The sequence below is a fragment of the Pleurodeles waltl genome, chromosome 2_1 (genome assembly GCF_031143425.1).
Source record: "Pleurodeles waltl isolate 20211129_DDA chromosome 2_1, aPleWal1.hap1.20221129, whole genome shotgun sequence".
Taxonomy (NCBI): Eukaryota; Metazoa; Chordata; class Amphibia; order Caudata; family Salamandridae; genus Pleurodeles; species Pleurodeles waltl.
Window position 1 is genome coordinate 461,119,174 of NC_090438.1, and position 26,200 is coordinate 461,145,373.

General features: G+C 46.8%; 1 protein-coding gene across 2 annotated transcripts in view; it reads right to left on the bottom strand.

The window, feature by feature from the left end:
- Window positions 1-5,868: 5,868 nt before the first annotated feature.
- LOC138258899 (aryl-hydrocarbon-interacting protein-like 1) overlaps window positions 5,869-26,200 on the bottom strand; it is a 201,119-nt gene continuing 180,787 nt past the window's right edge. For both annotated transcript variants that reach the window (XM_069206224.1, XM_069206216.1), the window contains one exon: window positions 5,869-6,861. In XM_069206224.1, coding sequence (XP_069062325.1) covers window positions 6,218-6,861 — 644 coding nt within the window. In that variant the 3' untranslated portion in view covers window positions 5,869-6,217. The remainder of the gene's footprint in view (window positions 6,862-26,200) is intronic.

Consider the following 26,200-nt stretch of genomic DNA (forward strand, 5'->3'; position numbering starts at 1 on the left):
CACTTTGCATGATATCAATAACAGATGGCACTATGGTATTCAAATGGTAAATGCGAGAAGACAATGTATTCTTACAATTATCAGCAATAGAAAGTACTTTACCCAAACTATCTTGATCAATATGTCTTAAGCGTGTGGCAGCTTACATTTGTGATAATTTACTAATTTCATTACATGTGCATAAACAAATCCTATTGAGGAATGCAAAGACCTAGGACTCAATAAGAAATCAGAGAGGTCCATGTCTTCCGACAGGACAGAAAGATGCTGTTTTACTGGAGACTGTGTGGAAAGTTTCAACCATTGTTGTCACAATTTCTCCACCGAATAAGTGGTGACTATAACTGAATGTTGAGAGTGAGAATAACGAGGGTCAGATCTACTTGCCTTCAACCCCAGTGCGGAATTTTCAAAAAAGGAGCATAGCAACCATTTGTGTCTACTGGCCACAACAGAAAACTGTTAGGACCTGAAAGTGTGGAGGTAAATGTACCATTCTGCAACATACTATTGAGTTGTTCTGCAGTATAATTTATTAGATATTTCCAATTGTCAAATGGGGCATTAGAGGAAATGTTTGCTGCATTCATGTCTTTAATTTTGGCAAGTCCCAGACACGCAGTCTGCTGAACTGTAACATTTAGAAAAATCATTTGTGTTGGAATTAAGCAGGCTCGAAATAAGGCGGCTGTACCCTGAACTTGCCAAGGTTTGGTTGCCCAAATTGATTTCATGTCAATTTTATCCTTCCAATAATCGTAGCCTTTCACATCTAACTGTGTGACAAACAAATCTGTGTATATTAGCTTAGTTTGATTAGTTTGTGTAAGCATATATTTATTTGGTGGTGTAGCTATTAGTTTAAAAACAAAACGATTTCGGATCAGATGTATCATATCCTGAAAAATATGTAAATTCATCCCTATATGTTTTTGAGCTCCCTTGTGTGGGAGTCAGACACTGTTCCCATTGTGTATAATTAAAAAGTGTCCTCTGAACACTAACTTCATAGTGATGCCCAGAATGATGGCAACAGAGCGTTTCACCATACTTAGCAGAATTTAAATACAGGTTCTCTGATTCAAAAACAGTATATTATTCCAGCTCTGAGAACATTGATTTTACAGTTTCAACAGCCCAATCTTCAGACTGTATCCCAGGTACACTTACATCATCCATAGAAACCCTAAACACATAAGGAATCTGCAGAATTTCCGTAGAACCAAATATATCATAAGGTACTTTGTTCCAAACAATTCCATCAGTTACTAGAACAGCTGAAATATTCACAAGGGACAAGTCTCTTTTCAGTTTATGTGAAGATGAGTGAGGCGTCGACACCTCATCGACCATAGGTTAGTGTTATCCTACCTATATCCAAGACGGGACCAGGTAGGTCAGTTTCAGCCAGTTTCAGTATCTAAAACTGAGGAATTATCCAAAGAGTCAGAAAAAAAATCATCTGGACCAACATAATAACCAGAAGCAGTACGTTGAAAAACTGGTTCTGGAGGCACTGTAACAGGATCAGAAAAATCCAAAAGAGGTGAATCTATAGAAACAACATCAGCTGCAAAAGACGCAGTAGTAAGTAAAGTACTTACTTTAGTCATGTGTCTGATATTTGTAGCAGCATTGGGAATCAACTGAAGTTCATTCTCCAAACCCTCCCCTCAACTGTTTAGAATCGGCCACATGATGTAGCTTGATGTGATCAATGAAGACAAAACAATTGTCTTCAGAACCAGCAAGCGTGGCAAGATTACAGTTCTTGTACCTTGAATGACAAGGAATGGCACCAGTGCTCAGTATGATGGGCCAAACACCTTCTTCACCCCCACCTTCTCTCGCATGAGATACCCAACTTGTGGAATCCAGCCAGAAGGTTCTGGTTTCTCCTTAATTCCTGCAGAAGCAGGAGTCTCCAACTGTTTGTGGGATTGGTTGTCCAGGAAGATTTGTAGATCCTGTAAGACAGCACAACATGCATTTATGTCAAAGGGCTTGACTGCCGCCACAATGTCTGGACCATCAAGGTCTGGAATGTACATTTTGATGCCATATGATGGCAGTTGATGTTTATAGTAAGTTGCTAGTGATAGATTTTTGAAAAAACAAAAGGTGGTCAATGGATCAGCAGATTTAATCTTAGCCACTTAGAATTACTCTTTGCAGCATTTCAGCTAGACATTATTTTCTATTACACAGTGTTCAATCTTTTTAGCCATGTCCCCTTTGCATGCAAACATAATCACCCAGACATATTTTGGACGTGTATCCACAGAGCCAGTGTCTGAGGAAATGTATCTTATTTAGAGTTACTCACTGAGAAGAATAAAAAGTGACGGATGGAGGGAAGAGGCCTGGCATGGACAGATGTAGTGATAGCTCAGGCATTCGCTGACTACCGGCATTGTAAACCACCCATCAGGACCACTCAGAGGAGGATGAGGAGGCTTTACTGGGGGAGGTGCCTGACCCGATGTTGGATGAGGTCAGCCGTCATGACATAGAGGAGGATTTGTTGGTGGAAAAGTTTGAGTCAACAATGCAAGTGATGATGCCAGGGAAGACTTCTAGGGCATATGGCTTTCCGGTTGAGCTGTATACATGTTTCAGCTCCCTGGTTAATCCACACCTCCTCTGGTTGTTTGAAGCTGTGCATGATGAAGGGGCACTGCCTAAGGATCTCAATCATGGTATTAACGTGGGGATCCCTGAAGGAAAGGACAGGCAAACTCCTGTTCTTCATATCAGCTATCTCTTTGTTGAATATGGAGAGTAAGAGTCTTGCCAAAAACCTAGCTACCAGGCTCCTGCGGGTGATTATGGGCTTGGTCCACCTGTACCATACGGCCTTTATGCCAGAACAGTTGACACAGTTAAATCTGCAGTGAATGCAGTTGTGGTAAGGTAAGGGTTAAGGCCGACAGTGAACCCGGGGTGACACTGTCTTTAGACACAGAGAAAGTGTTTGACACCATTGATTGGTAGTACGTGCTGGAAACGCTGATACAATTTGGCTTTGTGCCTTAGTTCTGTTGCTGGTTGGATCTTCTGAATATGATGCCTACTGCAGCAGTATGGGTAAAGGGAGTCTTATCAGAGTCACTTGCACTTGGGTGCTGTACAAGACAAGGATGTCCGTTTTCACCTTTGTTGTTTGCGCTTTGTCTGGAACCCTTGGTGTGCTGGGTGCAATGTAGAGCTGACATTGTGGGGATCCCCATGTGAGGGATGCCCCCCAGAGAAGGCGTCCCTTTATGCTGACGATGCATTGGTTTATGTAGTTGATCCTGACTAGTCGCTTCCTTAGGTACTATCAGTGTTACGGGATTTTTAGACATATTCAGGGCATCAACAGAGACAAGTCAGTGCTTTATCAGCTGGGCGATTGGTGGGTTGGAGGGCTCCACTGGGTGCCCCCTGGCAAACAAGGATGAGCTTTCATTAGCTGGGTATAGAGGTCACAACTGAGATGGAGCTCTTCCTGGAGCTCAATTTGTGGAGAATACTGGGAGGTTTACAGGTAGATGCCGAGTGGTGGTCGGCACTTTCCCTGACGGACTGAGCAGTTTTGTATAAGATGATCACCCTGCTGAAGCTACTTTATGTGCTGCAGAATACCCCCTTTCCGGTTCTCATCCTCAGAGTGGCGCTGTGGACACTGTACCCCTCGGTTTACATTGGGGGATGAGCACTACCCACAGGGCAGTGCAGCTGCAGATTATTAATGCATGAAGGCACGGCCTACACAGTGAACTGCCATACAATGTAGCGTGTGCAGCCATGGAACGTAAGACCTATCTCCACTACTTCTATGGGAAGCAGGCCCAGAGGTTCTGCAGGGCCCCACCCGGGTGATGGTGAGGTTGTGGGATGATTCACTGAGAGACCTGGGGTAGCAGGGGAGACAGACACTGGCTACTCCTCGGTGGAGAGGCACGATTTTGCCAGAGGGGAGTAGGCTCACTGGCTTCCATTGATGGGAGTGGATTAGAATATAGACAGTGGGTGATCTGGTGATCTCAAAACATTTGAAGCACTGCAACAGGAGTATGCTCTGGCCTCTACTCAGCAGTATTGGTATCTACAGCTCTCCAATGCTGTGAGAGTGAAAGGGATCCTGGGGGAAGCTCTTCAAGAGGGCAGTCCTTTAGAATCCTGGGTTCTGGGAGGATAGATAATGAATAAGCTGGTGTCCCAGCTATACAAAGTTATCCTGAAAAACAGCCAGGATACTCTTGGGAAGCTCTGCACATGGTGTGAGGCAGATGTTGGCCCCCTAGAGGATATAGACTGGGAGGCAGCACCTCAGGAAGTTGCCATCCCTGCTAGGTTGAGGCTAATATAGTTCAAAATCCTTCATAGGACCTACTATAATCAGTCCCGTCTCCGCAGGATATGGTGGAGGGTTAGCCATATTGGCCTTGGGTGTGGTGTGGTGGTGGGTACCGTTATGCATACAATGTGGAACTGCCTCGGAGTGAGCTCTTATTGGGGTGATCTTGCCAATGAGTTGGAGTTTATGCTGTTGATTGATGTCCATACAACAGCCCAGTTCATGCTTTTAGGTACACCAAATGATGTGGATCTCCTTTGGAAGCAGTTGCTGTTTTGCATGTCAGGGTTTGTGATGGCAAAGAGAGACCGGGCCAGGGGAGTCAGAAATGGTTCCACACAATGGAGGAATGGAGAGTGGGGATGACTAGATGCAGAGAGGCAGAATGGGTGGTGTACGAGGGAAGAGGTTGCCCCCATTAGTTTGAGGAGTTCTGTGGGGGCAGTGGAGGTCATATCATGGTTTGACAGACAATGACATGGTAGCACTGGTGGAGGAGTCCACGCCTCAAGATGAGAATGGGGTGGGAGCAGACAGGTGGACGGTTGCGTGAAGCGGGCTTCGGGGCTTGGGCGTGTGCATGTTTACTGTCATTTTATTGTTTTGGATAAAGAAAACTAACAAGTATATTTTGCACACAAAAAAAAAGATATGGATGGTATGATGAATTAAATAACCTTAACCACCAGTAATTTCTCCAGTTGGATTCTGGCTCGACGTTTTTTTGTTCAGTCTGCGCTGCAGACAGGAACTAACGTAGTATTGATCCTCATCAAACATTTGAAACATAATACAGAAATGCTCTCCAGGTTTGGAAAATCACTAATAAAAAAACAATCTTATCTAACACCGCAACCATGAGCAATGGAGAGGGCCAGTGTTTGGCCTCTTCTTTGCTTTCAGCTAAAAGCTCTCAAGAGGGTCCCACCTCCCCCACAAACGGAGAGAGCTCTGATTCTGAAGACCATGCCACAGGCAGGCTGGCTGCATTCAGATTCTACTTTGTTTCTCGTTTCAGGCAAGTAGCCTGTGCGTTCAATTAAGGGTTTTTCTTTCCTGTCTAGTAAGTCCTTCGTTTTATATTATGTTGTTAGTAACTACTCACAAGGTTTCTCGAATTAAAAAGTGGTCCAGGATGAAGGTCGGAGGAGCCTTATATTAATATGTAATTGCCATCTCTTTACCTTTAGCCATCACTGACAATAAATATAAGGCAGTAAAAAAGCATCATTTAAATAAAATCCTGATTGTGTGTGATAACAGCCTCCGAATGTTCTCTAAACTAACTCTGGGTGTCATGCCTTACCTTGCATAGGTAGCTAAGAGCAGCCCAGAGGCATGAGCATATTTGATTCATCTTCCAAGTCGCGGGTGGATACAGGGAAAGGGTCATCCCCTATTTGAATGCCACATATGAATATATTCCTGAAAATGCACACGCCCTGTGCTGGTGACTCGCCAAATAACTATGATTCCAGTCCAAGAAAACCAAAAAATACATAATCTAGGAACAAATAAAATCCCAATGTTCCTTGAGAAATGCCATCCCTGGTTTCAGATCCAACCATGGTGATGAGCATACTGAGGGAAAAATCTAGACACCACTAATGTTAGTGAAAAAGTGTATACTCTTTCTTTGTGGGTTTACCTTCACATTCTTTATTTTGTTATCCTGCCCTAATATTGTTATCGTATTTTAATATTTGAAACTATTTGAAAATATGTATTAATAAAGGGAATACATGCTGCCTTAAAACACAGACATTTGTGTCATCTGGCATTCCTCACTCTGGATGGCGCACGGCCAGACACTTCATTCAATCAAATATTCAAGATATACCAAAAAAACAAAAACAAAAAAACAAGGATTTGCTTTCAGTTCTCAATGTTCTTGCCTTCATCATTTTCACTACCTGATTCTGAATTTTGGACAACAACCGCTCCATCCTCTAAATGCAGAATTTCACTCTCAGCTCTTTCTGGTTGATCATGGTCAGTTTCACCTTCCTTCACCACACCTTCATCTCCTTTCCAATTATCATCGGCTTCCGGGGTCGTGCACCCTACCCTTTTCCGTGTTGCCACCGAAGTTTCATTATATTTCCCTAAGTCCTCCTCTGCGGGCGAGTCCTTATCAGGCTCTGTCTTAGATGGCCCATCGATGGTCTTTTCTCCTCCTTCGTGTGTCAAGAAATCGTTGCCTCCTGCGCTTTCTCTCTCCGTGTCTGCCCCTTGCTCCTCTGTTTCCTCATATTCTCGCTCTTGTGTGGGCTTCTCTTCTTCGACCTCCAAACGTCCTTCCTTTTCAGGCAGAGGTCTTTGAAAGAGTTGTTGTAATTTCTGCCGCTCTTCCACCTCCTTTCTCCTCATTCTCTCGCCTAACTGCATCAGTTCCCTCTTCACGGCTCCTGACAGAGATGGATCCAAGTGGGCAACTCTCAAAAAGTCTTCACGGGCCTCCTTCTCATTCCACACGGCGGAGTGAGCCTTTGCCCGCTTGTAATATGCTTTCACGTTATCTAAAAGGGGAGGAAAAACGAAAAGAATGACTAGCCTGGCTAACTGAAACTGACAATGAATTCCCAAACCCTAAAACATTTCTTAGTAGTTGGCAAAATGCTAAAGTTGCCACAATGTCCTCCAACAGTTTGTGGAGGTGACAGGCTAAACAGGGCAAAGATGAGGATATTACCAATGATCAGTGAAGAAGTGCCATATTCATGCCATGGTCGCTTAGACTGTGTAAGGTTTAGACTATCTTGATGACATATTCTACAATTTTCACGCTTAGCTTTTATATTTGTTTTAAGGCACATCTTCTGGTAATAATGCATTAAAAGTGAAAATATAACACCATACTTGTGGCAAATCGTGTTGCCTGAGTTAAAAAAGTATACATTGACAAAGCCAAATAGGTTTGGTTTTGTGTGGTAGGTGTACATCCAAAAACCATACATGCACTCTTGACACACAATGCACACATACATGCGCACACCTAAAATAATTCAGACACAGACGAACACATCTACAGACACCCATGAATAGAAGCTCACATGTATATGCGATCAATGCACCCAGGCCAACAGGCCTATGATCATCTGAACGCGCAGGCCAACAGACCTATGTGTTCCTGGGCACGCAGAACAAGACAACTAGACATTTATGCACATATGCAAACAAACCTGGAGGACACCTGCTCACATAGAGTCTAACTGGCATTCAGACACAAGGACACAAATCTAAAGACATGCATGTATTCATGCACATAGACCAGTACGTGTACAGGTACCCTTGTACACAGACAATACTTATAGAAACATGTTCAGTGACCAACAACTTACTCAAACAACATATTCAATCACAGACAATCTACGTACAAATACACATAGACCAAGAAACAGGTGGGGGATAGATGGGAGGGGGTCGGACTGACAGGGATCGGCAGTCAGACAAAGAGGTACATAATTGTGTATGTAGCCACAAAACAATTCCCCTAAAGACACACATAACCCAACCGGTACATACAAATGCATAAATGCCACAAACATTCACGCACTCAAGCACACAGACCAAGAGTCATACAGACACCAATGCACACTGACTGTCAAGCACATAGTAGCTCTGCACACAGACCATAAAGACATATATGGGAACCCATGCACACAGACCAACAGGCGTACAGGCATCCTGGAGCACAGAACAAAAGACATACCGGAATCCAAGTACATAAATGAACACACATCAACAGGTATACTGTCTTTCATAGAAAAAAATATGCATTTGTCTATATGATAAGTATGTCACTAATATTCATTATTTTGTGATGAATTAAGTGTATGCATGCTGTAATTTTGCAATAGTGTAAATAAAGCATATCCTCTAAACTACAAAACATGTTCCTCTTAAACTATCTAAAACATGTTTATTACTCTACGAACATTCACAAACCTATACATCACAAGTCATAAATCTACTTGTTGTAGGATTACGACTACAGTTTGTGGAGATTAGTGAGGAGATTGCTGGGATAAAAGTTCTATGCATGGCTTGGAAAAGCTAGGTCACATTGCCCTTGCACATTTTCAGGGAGGTCGCCATTTTAACTGCACGTGACCTCAACAAAGATACAATCCTCCTATAGCTGCTTCATGTAACGTTTGCTTTTTGTTCGAGATCATTTGACATATATTATTAATCATGATATGGTTACTTAAAACCTTACATGATATGAATAAAAACAAAACAAAAGAAACAAACAGACACAATATTAACAGATAAAGGGGGTCATTCTGACCCCGGCGGTCATGGACCACCGGGGCCAGGGTTGGCGGGAGCACCGCCAACAGGCTGGCGGTGCCCCGCAGGGCATTCTGACCGCGGCGGTTTGGCCGCGGTCAGATGCGGAAAACCGGCGGTCTACCGCCGGTTTTCCGCTGCCCAAATGAATCCTCTATGGCGGCGCAGCTCGCTGCGCCGCCATGGAGGATTCTGACACCCCATACCGCCATCCTGTTCCTGGCGGTTCGCCCGCCAGGAACAGGATGGCGGTATGGGGTGACGTGGGGCCAATGGCATGGGCACTGCAGGGGCCCCCGTAAGAGGGCCCCAACTTGTATTTCAGTGTCTGCTTTGCAGACAATGAAATACGCGACGGGTGCCACTGCACCCGTCGCACCTTCCCACTCCGCCGGCTCAATTCTGAGCCGGCGTCCTCGTGGGAAGGGTGTTTTGCACTGGGCTGGCGGGCGGCCTTTTGGCGGTCGCCCGCCAGCCCAGTGCAAAACCCAAAATGCCCTCAGCGGTCTTTCGACCGCGGAGCGGTATTTTGGAGGGGGGAACTCTGGCGGGCGGCCTCCGCCGCCCGCCAGGGTGAGAATCACCCCCAAAATGTATGCAGAATATGCTACAGATGCATGATTTCTTCGGGAGTTAACCTGGCTGCTGCTTAGGATCTAATAATTTGTTGATAGAACTAAAGTGAGAGTTAAACTAATCGAAAATAAGGTCTCATTGTAAGTATCCTGATCGTTCCTCTGTATACATGCTGGCCAAGCTAGTGCATGTGCTCAATGATGTTGACCTTACTACTGCTTAAAAGTTAGTACTCAGCGGGAACGACTGGTAAAACAGACACTCTACCAGATTAAGAACACCTCAGAAAAAGTCTGTGTATCAACCTGTAATAACTAAAAAAAAAAAAACTTCTGCGAAATATCCTAAGTCATACTTGTGAGCTTAAATTAAAATGCTGGTGCGCAAAGCTGTTTGCACCGTAATATTAATACTACTTAAAAAACTATTGCACAGTAAGTGGAAGCAAGAGGGGGAGCACCAAATGGCAAAGTAGGGGCACATCTGTAAATACCCAGAGAGGTTCAACTTGTGCTTATGCAATCCAGTGCGTGCTCTCCTCCAAGATGTCCTTAAGTATAATCACAGCTGCAACAGCTGTGAAGAGTCATGTGCTTTAGCCAGATATAACAAATAAAGTGCCTACTGCATGTTATTCCCTAAGGACCCACCCTTCAGTCTCCTTAATAGAGACAAGCACATGCCATCCGTAATAGAATGCCACAAACAAAACAGAGAGAAGAACACAGTTTAACTAGTGAGGTGGATAAAAGATGCAGTGTTCATGCAATTCCTTGACAACTTTTGATTCAACCCCTTTAAATGTGCAAAGTGCCGTGCTTAAAAGGTGCAGATGAGTGGAGGCTGAACGTTTAGGATGTGATTCCTCCATTCGATTGTGCAACTGCTTTATATGGCTATTCTGCGATAATGCATTTAATCAAGCATGCCATTACTTAAGGGCTCTGGCCCTGCAACCAGAACAGCAAGGCTTGATGGCATGTTCTCACTCGGTTGGAATTAAACAGATTCCGTAAGAGCCTTCTGCGCACCATGAGCAAGGTCAGGCATATGCATATTGTTAGAAATGGGGTCTTTGGTTGGCAGTCAGGTTACCCCCTGTCCAAGCAAGGACCCTCACTCTAGTCAGGGTAAGTCACACACAATCCAAATTATCCTGGGCCCACCCTCTGGTAGCTTGGCACTGAGCAGTCAGGCTTAACTTAGAAGGCAATGTGTAAAGTATTTGTGCAATAAATCATACAATAATACAATATAGCACTACAAAAATACACCACAGTGTTTAGAAAAATATATAATATTTATCTGGATATTTGCAGGTCAAAACGATCAAAGATGCAATAAGAAACTGTGAAGATATCACTTAAAAGTGATATAAAGTGTCTTAAGTCATTTAAAAGCAAACAAAGGGCCTCATTACAACCTTGGCGGTCTTACTAAAAGACCGCAGAGGCTGCGGGAGCCAGAATACCGCCATTGCCTGCGGTATTCCTGGCTCCCTATTATGACTTTTCCGCTGGGCCCAGCAGAAAAGTCACATCAACATTGCTGCCGGCTCGTAATAGAGCAGATTTGGGCCGGCGGTATACCGCCAGATTTGGGACAGCAGTGATAATCCGCCTGGGCAGCGCTGCTAGAAGCGCTGCCCAGGGGATTACGAGTCCCCGACCGCCAGCCTTTTTCGGGCAGTGAAATGCACGACGGGGCTATGCCTGGGGGCCCCTGCACTGCCCATGCCAAGTGCATGGGCAGTGTAGGGGCCCCCAGGGGCACCCCAAGTCCCCCTTACCGCCAGCCTTTCCATGGCGGTGTTTACCGCCACGGACAGGCTGGCGGTCGGGGACTCATAATCCCCAGGGCAGCGGTGCTTACACCGCTGCCCTGGGGATCCTGACGCGGTATGTTGGAGGTGCCGGCGGTATGGCCGTGGCTATTGCGCCACGGTCATAATAGCTGGCGGAACACCGCAGCCTGTTGGCGGTGTTACCGCCAATTTACCGCCAGCGTCATACTGACCCCCAAAGTCTCTTTCAAGCACAAAGTACCTGGTTTGAGTGAAAAATCTCTGCAAAGGGCCGCAGAGGAGAAGAGTGAAAACAAAGGGGTATGTGAGTCGATTTCTCGGGCGGCACACAGTCGATGCGTCGTTTAGTTTCTACGCAGGGATGGCTGTGCATCGTTTTCCGGTGCTCAGTCGTGGATCCTCTTCGGGTTGCGGGGTTTTCAGATGCCCTGGGGTCTGTGCGTGGAGTCCTGGGCTTGTTGACAAGCTCTGCGTCGTTCCGGTGGGCGGTGCAGGGAAATTTCTCCCTCACGGCAGGCGCTGTGTCGATTTCCCCTCTGGAAGTCGGGCGTCGTCGTCCCAGGTCGGCTGTGCGTCGATCTTGTGTGCTGTGCGTCGATCTGGTGGGCTGTGCGTCGAAGTTCCTGTCGCACCACAGGCGCTGCGTCGATGTTTTCCTTGCGAAGTCGAGCCGCATCTTCCCAGTTCGGCGTGCGGTGAATTTTTCACCGCGGAACAGGCTGTGCATTGTTTTTAGCAAGCTGTGCGTCGAATTTTCGCCACACAAGGAGTCCGGTTGCAATAGAGAAGTCTTTTTGGTCCTGAGTCTTCAGGGAACAGGAGGCAAGCTCTATCCAAGCCCTTGGAGAGCACTTCTTCACCACAGCCAGGGAACAGCAAGGCAGCAGGGCAACAGCAAGGCAGCAGTCCTTCACAGAAAGCAGTCAGGTGAGTCCTTTGGGCAGCCAGGCAGTTCTTCTTAGCAGAATGCAGGTTCTTGTTACAAGTTTCTTCTCCAGGAAGTGTCTGAGGTGGTAGGGCAGAGACCCTGTTTTATACCCAAATGTGCCTTTGAAGTGGGGGAGACTTCAAAGAGTGGCATAGAAGTGCACCAGGTCCACTTTCAGTGCAATCCTGTCTGCCAGGCTCCCAGTAGGGGGTGTGGCAGTCCTTTGTGTGAGAGCAGGCCCTCCACCCTCCCAGCCCAGGAAGACCCATTCAAAATGCAGATGTATGCAAGTGAGGCTGAGTACCCTGTGTTTGGGGGGTGTCTGAGTGAATGCACAAGGAGCTGTCCACTAAACCCAGCCAGACATGGATTGTAAGGCACAGAAAGATTTAAGTGCATAGAAATGCTCACTTTCTAAAAGTGGCATTTCTAAAATAGTAATATTAAATCCAACTTTACCAGTCAGCAGGATTGTGTATTACCATTCTGGCCATACTAAATATGACCTTCCTACTCCTTTCAGATCAGCAGCTACCACTTCAATAATGTATGAGGGCAGCCCCAATGTAGCCTATGAAGGGAGCAGGCCTCACAGTAGTGTAAAAACGAATTTAGGAGTTTTACACTACCAGGACATGTAAACTACACAGGTACATGTCCTGCCTTTTACCCACACAGCACCCTGTTCTAGGGGTTACCTAGGGCACACCTTAGGGGTGACTTATGTGTAGAAAAAGGGGAGTTTTAGGCTTAGCAAGTACTTTTAAATGCCAAGTCGAAGTGGCAGTGAAACTGCACACACAGGCCTTGCAATGGCAGGCCTGAGACAAGGTTACGGGGCTACTTAAGTGGGTGGCACAACCAGTGCTGCAGGCCCACTGGTAGCATTCAATCTACAGGCCCTGGGGCACATACAGTGAACATTACTACGGACTTATAAGTAAATTAAATAGTCCAATTGGGTATGATCCAATGTTACCATGTTTAAAGGGAGAGAGCATATGCACTTTAGCACTGGTTAGCAGAGTCTAAAAACCAGCAAAAACAGTGTCCAAAAAGTGGAAGGAGGCAGGAAAAAAGTTAGGGGTGACCACCCTAAGGCTGTCAGGTCTAACATGTGTCCCCCCCCAGCTGAAAGTGGGGAAAGCTACCCAACCTCCTGGGAGCTCTCATCACTAAGGCGGATGTATCTGGAGAGACCATCAGCGTTGGCGTGGTCAATCCCTGGGCGATGCTCCACCGTAAAGTCCATCCCCTGTTGGGAAATAGACCACCTCAAGAGTTTTGGATTTTCACCCCTCATCTGCATGAGCCACCTGAGGGGCCTGTAGTCTGTCTGAACCCGGAAGTGAGTCCCAAACAGGCAGGGTCTTAACTCCTTCAGTGCCCAGACCACAGCAAATGCTTCTCTCTCAATAGCACTCCACCTCTGTTCCTGTGGTAATAGCCTTCTGCTAAAGGCTACTGGTTGGTCTGAGCCCTCCTCATTTAGCTGTGCTAGAACAGCCCCTATGCCATGCTCTGAAGCGTCTGTCTGCACAATAAATTCCTGGGAGTAGTCAGGGGCCTTGAGCACGGGGTCGTGCACATGGCTTTCTTTCAGAGAATCAAAGGCCTTCTGACAAGCCTCTGTCCAATTCTCCAAACTAGGTTGTTTCTTGGAAGTGAGTTCTGTCAAGGGTGACACAATGGTACCATAGGCCTTGACGAATCTGCGGTAGTATCCAGTGAGGCCTAAAAAGGCTCTCACCTCAGTCTGTGTTCTAGGTGGTTGCCAGGCCTTGATAGTTTCAATCTTGGCCTGGAGTGGCTGCACTTTGCCACCACCTACTAGGTGTCCCAAGTACACCACGGAACCCTGCCCAATCTGGCACTTACTAGCCTTGATGGTCAGGCCTGCCTGTCGCAGAGCCTGAAGCACCTCCTTGAGGTGGAGCAGGTGTTCCTCCCAGCTGGAACTGTAGACAGCTATGTCATCCAGGTAAGCTGCACAGTAGGCATCCTTCCCAGCTAGGACCCCGTTAACCAACTGTTGGAAGGTAGCGGGGGCATTTTTCAACCCAAATGGCATCACCCGGAACTGGTAATGGCCATCAGGTGTGGAAAATGCTGATCTCTCATTAGCCCCCTCAGTTAGGGCGATCTGGCAGTACCCTGAAGTAAGATCAAACGTACTCAGTAACTTGGCAGTGCCTAGTCTGTCAACGAGCTCATCCGCTCGGGGGATGGGGTGAGCATCGGTCCGTGTGACTGAGTTGAGACCCTGGTAGTCCACACAGAACCTGAGTTCTGGCTTCGCACCGGAGGCACTAGCTTTAGGAACCAACACCACAGGGCTGGCCCAGGGACTACTGGATTTCTCAATAACCCCTAAAGTCAACATCTTGGATACCTCCTCCTTGATGCTGGCCTTCACCTTATCCGATAACCTGTAAATTTTGTTCTTCACAGGGGGACTGTCACCCGTGTCAATGTCATGAACACATAGGTGGGTCAGTCCAGGAGTAAGGGAGAACAGGGAGGAGAACTGCTCTAACAGCTCATAGCAGTCTCCTCTCTGGTTTAGAGACAGGGAGTCAGAGAGAGAATGACACCCTCCACTGACCCATCACCTTCTTTGGCAGAGAGGAGGTCGGGGAGAGGTTCACTCTCCTCTTCCATGCCCTCATCTGTGACCAGGGGCATACTGACCTCAGACCTCTCAAAGTGAGGTTTAAGCCGGTTGTGATCGAGGACCCTTAGGGGGTGCCTAGGGGTCTTGAGGTCCACTAGGTAAGTGGCCTCCCCTTTATGCTCCTTCATCTCAAAGTGGCCAGTCCAGCGATCCTGGAGAGCCCTGGGCTCTACTGGCTCCATCACCCAAACTTTGTCTCCAGGTGAGAACTCAACCAGAGTGGTCTTCCGGTCATACCACTCCTTCATCACCTCTTGACTGGCCTCCAGGTTACTTTTGGCTTGCTTCCAGAAGCGTTGGGTTTGGTTGCGGAGGGCCAGCATGTAGCTGACCACATCCTGGGAGGTGTTTTGGGAGCTTTCTCCCAGCCCTCTTTAACAATGCTTAGAGGTTCCCTGACAGGGTGACCATAGTGAAGCTCAAAGGGGCTGAACCCCACCCCTTTCTGGGGCACCTCTCTGTAAGCAAACACCAGGCTTGGTAAGAGGATGTCCCACTTACGCCTCATGGATTCAGTCAGGCCACTAATCATGCCCTTCAGGGTCTTGTTGAATCTCTCAACAAGCCCAATGGATTGAGGATGATAAGGGGTGGTAAACCGGTAGGTCACCCCACACTCATCCCACATGGAGTTCATGTACGCAGACATGAAGTTTGTGCCTCTGTCAGACACAACCTCCTTAGGGAATCCCACATGCATAAATATTCCCAACAGGGCTCTGGTCACCATTGATGCAGTCACTGTGCTCAGAGGGATGGCCTCTGGATAGCGGGTGGCATGGTCCACCAAAATCAGGATAAACCTGTTGCCCAAGGCAGTTTTGAGGTCCAAGGGACCAACAATGTCGATGCCCACGCTTTCAAAGGGGTTGCCAATGACCGGGAGTGGGAGCAGAGGAGCCTTACGCTGTTTCCCTGTCTTCCCACTAGCCTGGCAGGTGGGGCAAGCTCTGCAGAAATTATCTGAGGCTATCCTCATTCTGGGCCACTGGAAGTGGGTGACAAACCTGTTAAAGGTCTTGTCTTGGCCCAGGTGTCCTGCCAGGGGGATGTTGTGAGCCAGACCCAGTAGTAAGGCCCTGTAACACTGGGGGACCATCAGCACACGTGCTGCCCCAGGACCTGGAACCTTAGGCTCACTGTAAAGGAGATCATTCTCCCAGTAAATATGGTGAGTGCCAGAGGCGTCACCTGCTGCTTGGGCTGTGGCCTGTCGCCTCAGATCCTCAAGGGTTAGGCATTCCTTCTGCGCTTTGCAGAATTCTGCCCTGGTTGTCCCACCCTCTACTTGCCAGCCAGCAAGTTCAGGTAGGTTACCCAGGTGGGCTATGTCCTCCCCAGTTGGCTCAGGGGCCTCCTCCTCCTCAGGGGCCTGTCCACCACCGTGGGAACACTTGAGGCGGGTTTCCCACGCCTCTTGCCCTTCCTCTTGGCAGCTGTCTGGGCCATTGTTCCAGGCTCCAGACGCCCTTGACTCCCTTCCCGGGCAGCCATGGACCGTGTGGTCATGCAGACCCACTCAGGCAAACCTAACATTTCCAGTTGGGATCTGAGCTCTACCTCCTTCCAGGAAGTATGCTCAAGATCATTGCCTAACAGACAATCTACAGGCATGGCAGGACTCACAGCTACTTTCAGAGTACCAGATACCCCCCCCCCACTCAATGGGAACCAGAGCCACCAGTAGTAGATTGTCAGCGACTATGACCTGGTGGAATGTATTTGGGACTATCTGCACTGATGACACCAGCTGACTCTTGACAGTAGTCATACTGGCTCCTCTGTCACGCAGAGCCTCCACCCTTTGCCCATCAATGGTGACCCACTGCCTATACTTTGAAGTATTTTCTGGCATGTGGGCTTTAGGCACCATCTCTCTTTCTCCCATGGACACTAGGGAAACCTCTGCCTACTCCCCAAAGCTAACTGGGACTGTCTCCCCCCGAGTGCTACACTAGCCAACCCAGGTGTCTGTCCAGTGGTGGACTGTACCCTCTTGAGGCACTGGGAGTTGCCCTTAGAGTGTCCAAACTGGTAGCACTCTAAACATTTGGGGATGAACTTCCCTAATGCTTTATCAAAATACCCTGGTTTCTTTGCAAACCTAGAAGAGGAATGGTATCCACCTTCCCCCCTTGGGAATTCTTTTGGGGGCCTTTTGAGAACTCCTTATCTTTATGTTTTTCTCCCCCCTCTTTCTTCTGTTGGGAACCCTGACCACCTTTGTGGGAGTCCCCCGCAGATGCCTTTTTGGACACTCTGGTGCTAACCCAGAGGTCCGCCTCCTCAGCAAGCTTCCTGGGGTCAGTCAGCTTACTATATACCAAGTGCTGGCGCAACTCTGTAAAAGAAATACTGAGCATATGCTCTCTCAGAATCAAGTCATATAACCCTTTGTAATCATCTACTTTGCTGCCCACACCCATCCATTTAGTGCCTTACTGGAAAAGTCAAAGGAATCTACCCATGCTTGTGTGGACTGTTTGGTGCTGGGCCTGAACCTCTCACTGTATCCCTCAGGGGTCAGCCCAAATTTGGCAAGTAAAATGGCTTTCTGAAGTGGGTATGTGTTGCGATCCTTTGGATCCAGAAGTGTGTCCCTCCCCAGTGCTGGCACATAACTCCACATAGCAGTACCCCATTGCCCTTCAGGAACTGCATGAGCCCCTAGTGCAACTTCATAAGCAGCTAGCCACTTAACTATGTCATCTCCCACCACAAAACCGGGCACCACATTTTGGGGTATACGAACCTTCTTTTCTCCAGCAGGTCCTGTCTGTATGCTGCCACCATTACTGCTGGACTCAGACTGTCTCGCCTTGATCTCCAGCTCCTTGAGACTCAGTTCATGACCCAACAATAGTTTCTTCTCAGCCAAGGCTCTCTCTCAGCTGCAGCTTCAGCTCTTTCAGCTTCAATCTGTTTGGCTGCTCTTTCAGCCTCTGCTTGCTTGGCTTCTCTCTCTGCCCTCCTTTCCTCCTGTTGAGCCTCAATTTTTAGCCTTGCCATTTGCAACTGAAACTCTCTCTCCTCTCTGGTCTGAACCGCCAGGAAAAGGCTGGCGGTAAGGGGAGTCGTGGGGCCCCTGGGGGCCACTGCACTGCCCATGCCACTGGCATGGGCAGTGCAGGGGCCCCCTGACAGGGCCCCATGCGGCTTTTCACTGTCTGCTATGCAGACAGTGAAAAGCATGACGGGTGCAACTGCACACGTCGCACGGCCGCAACACTGCCAGCTCCATTTGGAGCCGTCTCTCATGTTGCGGCCCAAGGGGATGTCCAAATGGGCACGCGGCCGCATTTGCGGCCATCCGGCGGTTACAGCTTGGCGGGCGGCTAAAGTTGTAATGACCCCATAGTGTCTTAAGTCTTTTAAAAGCACAAAGTACCTGGTTTGAGTGAAAAATCTCCGCAAAGGGCCACAGAGGAGGAGAAGCGTGGAAACAAAGGGGTGTGCGTCGATTTCTCGGGCCGCACACGGTTGATGCGTCGTTTAGTTTCCACGCAGGGACGGCGGTGGGTCGTTTGTGGCAAGCAGTTTGACTGTTATCTCAAAGGAGTGACCAACGGAATTTCTGAATTATTGGATTTATAACTTGAGGACTGTATCGGACTTTGTTCCAGTGATTGGTTTTCCCTCACTGAGGCCAGATACTCCCCTTGGACTACGGTCACTATCTGTTTCTGCTACTGCTTGCCACTGGATGGTTTAAGCAGCCTTTTGCTTTATATTACGGTGCTTTATGTATAAGATTTGTATATATTTAGATTTTATCTGGTGGGTTAGTTTGTTTAGTTAGTTTTTTAGTTGCACAGGTGATTCGTTGACACTATGATTTAATTAGTTTGATTACATTAAAAGAAATTAAGTTCCTGTGAGAAATTGTGGTTTTCGCTTGGTTAGTTGTGTCTTTATTTATTTTTTCCTTCTGGATTCCTCCTTTTTTGTATTACCTTTTTGTCCCTGTTCCAGGGGGGTTATCACATTTTTACATTGAAATCTGACGTGTTTTGGGGGAAAGTGCCTAGCTGTGGATTTTGGCCTCTAGCTCAGCCGGCACCTAGGGAAACCTACCAAACCCGTACTTTTTTTTAAAACTAGACACCTAAGGGGATCCAGGATGGGGTGACCTGTGGGGCTCTCACCAGGTTCTGTTACCCAGAATCCTTTGCAAACCTCAAAATTGAGCAAAATAACACTTTTCCCTCAGATTTTGGTGCTGCAAAGTTCTGGAATCTCAGAGGAGCCACAAACATCCTTCAAACCAGCATTCCCCCAAGTCTCCTTATAAAAATGGTATCTCACTTGTGTGGGTATGCCTAGTGCCCACGACAGGAAATGCGCCAAAACACAATATGGACACATCACATTTTCCCAACCAAAGAAAACTCACCTCTTTTTTGCAAAGTGCCTAGCTGTGGATTTTGGCCTCTAGCTCAGCCGGCACCTATGGAAACCTAGTAAACCTGTATATTTTTGGAAACTAGACACCTAGGGGAATTCAGAATGGGGTGAGTTGTGGGGCTCTCACCAGGTTCTGTTACCCGGATTCCTTTGCAAACCTCAACATTTTGCAAAAAAAACACTTTTCCCTCAGATTTCAGTGCTGCAAAGTTCTGGAATCTGAGAGGAGCCATAAACTTCCTTCCATCCAGCATTCCCCCATGTCTCCTGATAAAAATTATACCTCACTTGTGTGCGTAGGCCTAGTGCCCCAAAACACAAGGTGGACACATCACTTTTTCCCCAAAGAAAACTGACGTGTTTTTTGCAAAGTGCCTAGCTGTGGTCTTTGGCCTCTAGCTCAGCCGGTACCTAAGGAAACCTATCAAACCTATACATTTTTTAAAACTAGACATCTAGGGAAATTTAGAATGGGGTGAGTTGTGGGGCTCTAACCAGGTTCTGTCACCCAGCCCTCAACATTTGGCAAAAAAAGACACTTTTCCCTCACATTTCGGTGATAGAAAGTTCTGGATCTGAGAGGAGCCACAAATCTCCTTCCACCCAGCATTCCTCCGAATCTCCCAAAATAATGGTACCTCACTTGGGTGGGCAGGCCTAGTGCTAATGTCAGCAATGGATTAACCACCTGTCAATGTTAATCCTTACATGAGGGCAACTGTTGACCCTGGGTGATCCCAGTCGGGAGGCTGCTTTCCTGTACTATAGCATTAGAACCCGCCGTTGCGGGCTCTACCGGCTATTAAAGGCCCTCTCCCGCGTTAAATGCCTGAGCCGAAGGCGAGGGCATTTAACAAGGGAAAGGGCCTTTAATTGCCGGTAGAGCCCGCTACGGCGGGTTCTAAGGCTATTAGAACATTCTGCCACTCAGGGCAGAATGTTCTATTTAAAAAAACAAATTGCTCACGGAGCCCGAGGGGATTAAAATCCCCTTGGGCTCCGTGAGGCTTTGTTCACAGCTGCTGCTGTGAACAAAGCGAACATTGGAATGTTGGCGCTGCGGGCTTTTACCGGCCAGTAAAAGCCTGCAGCACTCCATTGTTTTCAATGGAGCTGCCAACTTCCAATGTTCTTGTAGTGAATCCTAGTTTGTTTTAGCGGGATAACAGGAGTTAGTTTAGCCGTAGGCTTGTAAACTCGTGCCCCCGTCACCCAGTGACTTTTAGCCTACTTAGCTTGCTCTGTCTTAGTCAATTTAATTATTTATTTCCGTTAAGATGGCGGCCTTGTTTATAGTTAGGCCACTTGTTATGGGTTCTATTATCAGTGTCACTGCGCCAGGGCGTCAAGATCAAGCACGAAAGACAAACATACAGTAGGCATTCACACTTAGGGATTTTCCCTCTCTATACTTTCGAGGGATTGTTGATATTAATTGCCGTCCCAAGCATGCCTGTTATCTATTGTTATGAATACCACTTATGTCAGGGGACCTTGTAGATCTGTATAAATACAACACACTTTTAGTCAGATAATCAGAGGGATTCCGACCAGAGGGCATCGCCACCATCGCTGATACTGATGCTGCAGTCATCTTGACGCTGACCCAGTCTTCGTGTCCCTGCGGAGTCTGAGATAGAGACCTCATTCCAAGGTAACAAGGGTTGGGGGCTCCTCTCATGGACACGGCTTTGGCAGATTAGGTTTAACGAACCCAGCTCTCCTTTTAGGTAGGAGGTTAGACCTATTTTCCATAGGGTATTAGGGCTTATTCCATCTTATACATATACATATATTTCTTTCATATGTTGCACAATGGTGGGGGTCTTTATAACAATGACTCTCTTCTTCACAATACTGTTGCTTGGTATATTCATTATCCTAATCATTGCAGTTCATGCAACTTATCACAAATTGCAGTTATGTTGAATAAAAACTATTATAACTTCACTGCATCTGTGTTATTGCCTTTGTTTGTATGAGACATAATGAATCTGTGAGAAAAGGGTAATTTCTGTTTAACCACGACAACCCTGAGAGATATTACTTTGAGTCCATGCGTAAGCGACTGCTACAAATCACCTTTTACTATTGTGTTTCTGGTGAGGTACTGCTAGTAAGCCGGTAAGGTTTGGACAACAGTTACAACTAGTTGTAGGAAGAAACTTAGTCACCTACAAATGAAAGTACTGTCATCCTTAGACCAGCAGTCTTGCTCAGAGCAAAAGTCCAAACTACGACATGGCGCCACCAACGATGGTGTTTAGGCACTAATTTACGGATACCCTGACTATCACTGTCTCACAGACAACAGGCTCCCTCAGTACCATTATACGGAGACGTCCGTGGTCTTTGGGAGAATCCTCCTCAGCCGAACAGGTAACACCTAATTAGGCTGTAGGTTGTTCGAGCTCGAACTCACAAAACGAAAAACTTCCCCTATTTTGGTGTTCCGTTTCTCTAAACAACTATGGCTAATACCATAGACATTCCTGCAAATGCTAGACATGCACTTACACAACATTTATTAGCGCATGGCCTTACGGAAGAGGGCGGGGAGGTTACTCTGATTATAGAAGCAACTGAAGCTTACCAAACAGAAACATTTTACTGTTGGGTTGCCTTTCCTGAGGCTGACCAATGAACGCACACATTTCACACTTATAACATTGCGGACTTACCAGTAAGATACGAAGCATACCAGTATCATGAGATATCGCTCACATATCAAGAGCATCAGAACTGGTTTGAAGGCGCCCTACCACATGTACTACGACGGGTAAGGCTAGGTCCTTTAAGTAATGAAGGGCCTACATGGCCCATGTTTGCCACATATACACCTCACCCAGGCATACAGACTATGCCGATTGTAGATTTGAGAATATTATATAATGAATTAGTGGCATTATATAGACGATTGGTTCAGTTCGTAATGCGAACATTGAACACTACACCAGCGCGTCCAGCACCACCAGTAGCTGGTGGATATCAATTGGCTACTGGGATTAATCCACAAACAGTGCATACTATAATGGGTAAAGTGCCCATGGAACGAGAAAAAATACCGTTCTGGATTGCTCAGAAAACAAATCAGCTGGAAGCTGTGTTCCCCCATACGGGGCCACAGGAGAAACATAGATTGCTCACTATGTGCTTGCCATTCGGGATGGTTCCCTCGGTGGATGAATGTGCCACTTGGGGTACAGTCTTCGCTGCCGTATATACTACCACACATGGTACCCCTACACTTGCCAATTTACCGGAAGTGTTAAAACAAATACAAAATGAGCATGGGGCTGCACCGGCCCTGGATCTGGGGATGAAATTGATGCATAACTTTGACGCCGTCTCCTCGATAATACTAAGTAACATTAAAGGGGAAGCGGTGGCACTGGTAATACGCCAGCGTCTCCAGGAAACTCCAAATGTGGAACGAGAGAGACAGCTACCGAAAATAATATCCGATACCTATACTAGTATAGGACAGGATGGGTTGGGAGCCAAACCTAAAAAATTGGACATTCGAAGTACCGCCCATAAGGAAGGTACGAAGCAAGCACAAGAGTGCTCTAAAAAGCGCTGGGACAAACAAAAAGATTTCAAAGATAGGAGAAATAAAAGAGCTGATTCTCCACATCCGGAGTACCCCGAACGGAGGTATAATCTCAGGAATAGGGATAACATTAGAACTCCAGACAGATATACTGATTCACGTCCCTCTCGTTCCTTTCAGGACGCACCGGATAAACGTAGCGAGAGAGGGGGCCGTCAAGATCGACGTCCGGAATACGTGAAAGAAAAGAAAGACTTGCCGCAGTCTACCATTAAAAAAGAAGAAAAGACTCCTCAACAAAAGCCACAATTTAAAAAGAAGAAAGTGGCAGCACTGACCGTTAAAAATGCCAGTAGTATTGAGAACACTGTTGAGGAACAAGAGGTGGGCAGTAACTCTGTTGGACAGTGCGGCAGAGGCCACGATATGTCGCCAGAGTCTTAAAGATCATCTGGATGTGACAGCAACTAGATATTACATCGCGGTTGAGACAGCGGATGGCCGCGTTCTCCCACCCGATCGGGTTTATGATTTAACGATTCAGATAGAGGGAGACGTGGAACGCATTATTAGTGTAATATGTTGGGATGAACTTACTAGTGATATCCTGTTGGCCGAGAGAGACTGGCCACCTGAACATGTCCGCAAGCTCCCACATGGGGAAGATGTCATTTTGCCTTCTTTCTCCGATCTTGTTCCAGAGGCAGACAAAAAAGCCTCTGCTGCTGAATGGGCTTTAGCGCAGGCACCTGCACTATACCGTAATCATGTAGGTTGGGACAAGGACTCTCCTTGTCATGTTATTCCCGTTCGGTCTACACCACACCCGCAGCCACAATACCCTGTTAAACATGAAGCGAAAACTCCAGTGACGGAGATACTGTCACATCTTGAATACCAGGGAGTAATTGAGCCCTGTACATCGGCAATGAATAATCCGCTATTTCCCGTTGCGAAACCTGATCATTCATATAGAATAGTGGTTGATTATAGACACTTGAATAGTCATACACGCACATATGCTATACAAAATTCACACAGCACAGCGCTGGTGAATAATATAGTGCGTAAAAAATATAAAACTACATTGGATATATCTAATGGGTTTTTCTGCCAGAATTTAGCACATGAAAGTAGGGACCTAAGTGCATTTTCCTTTGGCTCTCAGAAACGCTTTTGTCGTTTACCCCAAGGCTATAAAAACAGCCCAGGACTGTTTTCGGCCCGTGTAACATCAATCTTGCACAAGCTTGATTCCGATGCATTATCCTATGTGGATGACATCTATCTCACTGACGACACCCTCGACATTCACCTTGCAAGGGTGGAACGGATTATTTTGGGATTTGCAGCCTTCGGCTATAAATTTAATTTTAAGAAAAGCAAGATAGCATTTCTTAGTGTATTGTTCCTAGGATATGAACTATCAAACGAGGGAAAGAGCCTGGCCCGCACTTCCTAAAAAAGTGTGCTCAGCTACAGCCTCCAAACACACTTAAGAAATTACAGTCATTACTGGGTTTCTTTAATTTTGACAGAACATACATTCCAGATTATGCTGAACGCATCAAACCACTTTATGACTTAATTCAGCCCAATTTTTCTAGCAGGCGATGGACGCTTGAACACACACACATCCTTAGGGACCTACAACGGGACATGCTGGAAGCTAGACATTTATACACACTTGACAATAAAACAAATTTGGTCATCAGAATAATAGCTGGTGCCCGTGAATTTACCTATGTCACCTTTAATGAGGGTGACACGGTGCCCATCGCATACAAATCACATTTGTACTCCAATGCTGAGAAACGTTTTGCTCCTACTGAAAAAATTCTGACAGCAGTTCAGATGGCTGTCATAAAGTAGAGGCCATTTGCCCAGGGGAAACGTATTATTGTTGTCTCCCCGGTGCCGGCCTTAGAGGCTGTCACTAAATCGAGCGTTCCAAATGCTAAGGCATTACATCCACACTGGATTCAATGTGCAACGTCTCTGACCGCCACTGATGTTGATTATGTGTTTGACCCAAGACTTCAGACGCAAGAATTTCTCCAGTATGAACAGGAGTACCCCACTCCTTTACACATATTACCAATAGACAGTTATGATACCCTCATTTATACTGACGGATCGGCACAACCGGCTGTGGGTACTAAACATCAATACTCGGCAGCTTGCGCAGCCGTGTGCGGGGTAATGGAAGACGGAGTTTTCCATCCTCACAATACCTACACTCAGACCTTAGGGGACTGTACAGCCCAGTTGGCCGAGCTAAAGTCTCTTCTTCTAGCGCTCGAACATTCGGAGCCAGGAACACAGACTTTGATCGTCTGTGATTCATATTACTGCGTCCAGTCATACAATGAATATCTCAATCATTGGAAACTGAACGGGTTTAGGGTTTCTAAAGGGAACACCATTAAACACAAAATGTTGTGGGGAAGGGTGGCTGATCTTAAGGATAAGCTACCATGTGTCCATGTAGTTCATACATTAGGGCACCAACGTGTAGGAATACACGTTGCCGGTAATACGTTGGCTGATGAAGCAGCCAAAGCATCAGTAGCTACGGCTTCTGTGGCTGCAGTGACTCATTCTCGGACGAGGTTGGATAATGAAATACTGATTGCCGTTAAAGCTTCGGCTGCAGGCAAGACCCTTCCGAAAGGATACCCTACGAACTATACTTACCATATCAGTGCAAATAATGTTGCTTTTGCAACAATTCCTGATGTAGGTGATCGAGTGATCCCAAATGAAGACCAAAGATTGGGGCTAATTACAGCTGCACATGAAGGTGTCGCTTCTGCACATGCTGGAATACAGGCCACTATCACCATTCTACAACAACGGTACTGGTGGCCTGGTCTATGCAGACGGACTAAACAGTATGTCCTTTGCTGTGACATTTGTCAACAGATTAAGGGCTCCAATATCAAACGCCCTCCGCAGACTTCTCTCTTAGTGTCAGATAAGCCACTCCATTGTGTGTACCTGGACCATTGTGGTCCCTTGCAGCCTGATGGTGCATATAAATGCATTCTAGTGGCTGTAGATTCCTGTTCTAGATTCCTGTGGGTATGGCCACAGCGGTCGGCTGACGCCCGGACTGTTATAAAAGATTTGCTGATCTTTATCAGTACATATGCGGTTGCAGCATTCCATTCGGACCAGGGCCCTGCATTTGCCCCTAAAGCTTTCAGGGACACCATGAGAACGATGGGTGTTGAACTCCATTACTCCTCACCATACCATCCCGAGGGAAATTCGGTCGTGGAGAGGCGGAATCGTGATCTAAAGCAGTCCTTAACAGCTTGAGTATTAGGTTCAGGCCGCAGTTGGTTACATCACCTGTATGGGGTCCAGAGAGCACTGAATAATCTGCCAAGACGGTCCTTGGGGGGAAAGTCTCCATATGAGGTTCTCTTTGGGACACCTATGTATGTCCCCGATCTAGATGCCCCTGGTATGGTGGCAGCAGAAACACCATTTGACATAAAAGAACGTCTCGCTGTTTTACAGGAGCTTCAACAATTCCGTGATGATAAATCATCTGTAAGTGCTGCCACCTTGGGAATAAGGGAATTGGCGAAAACTTCGACTGGCTCGATTCCTAA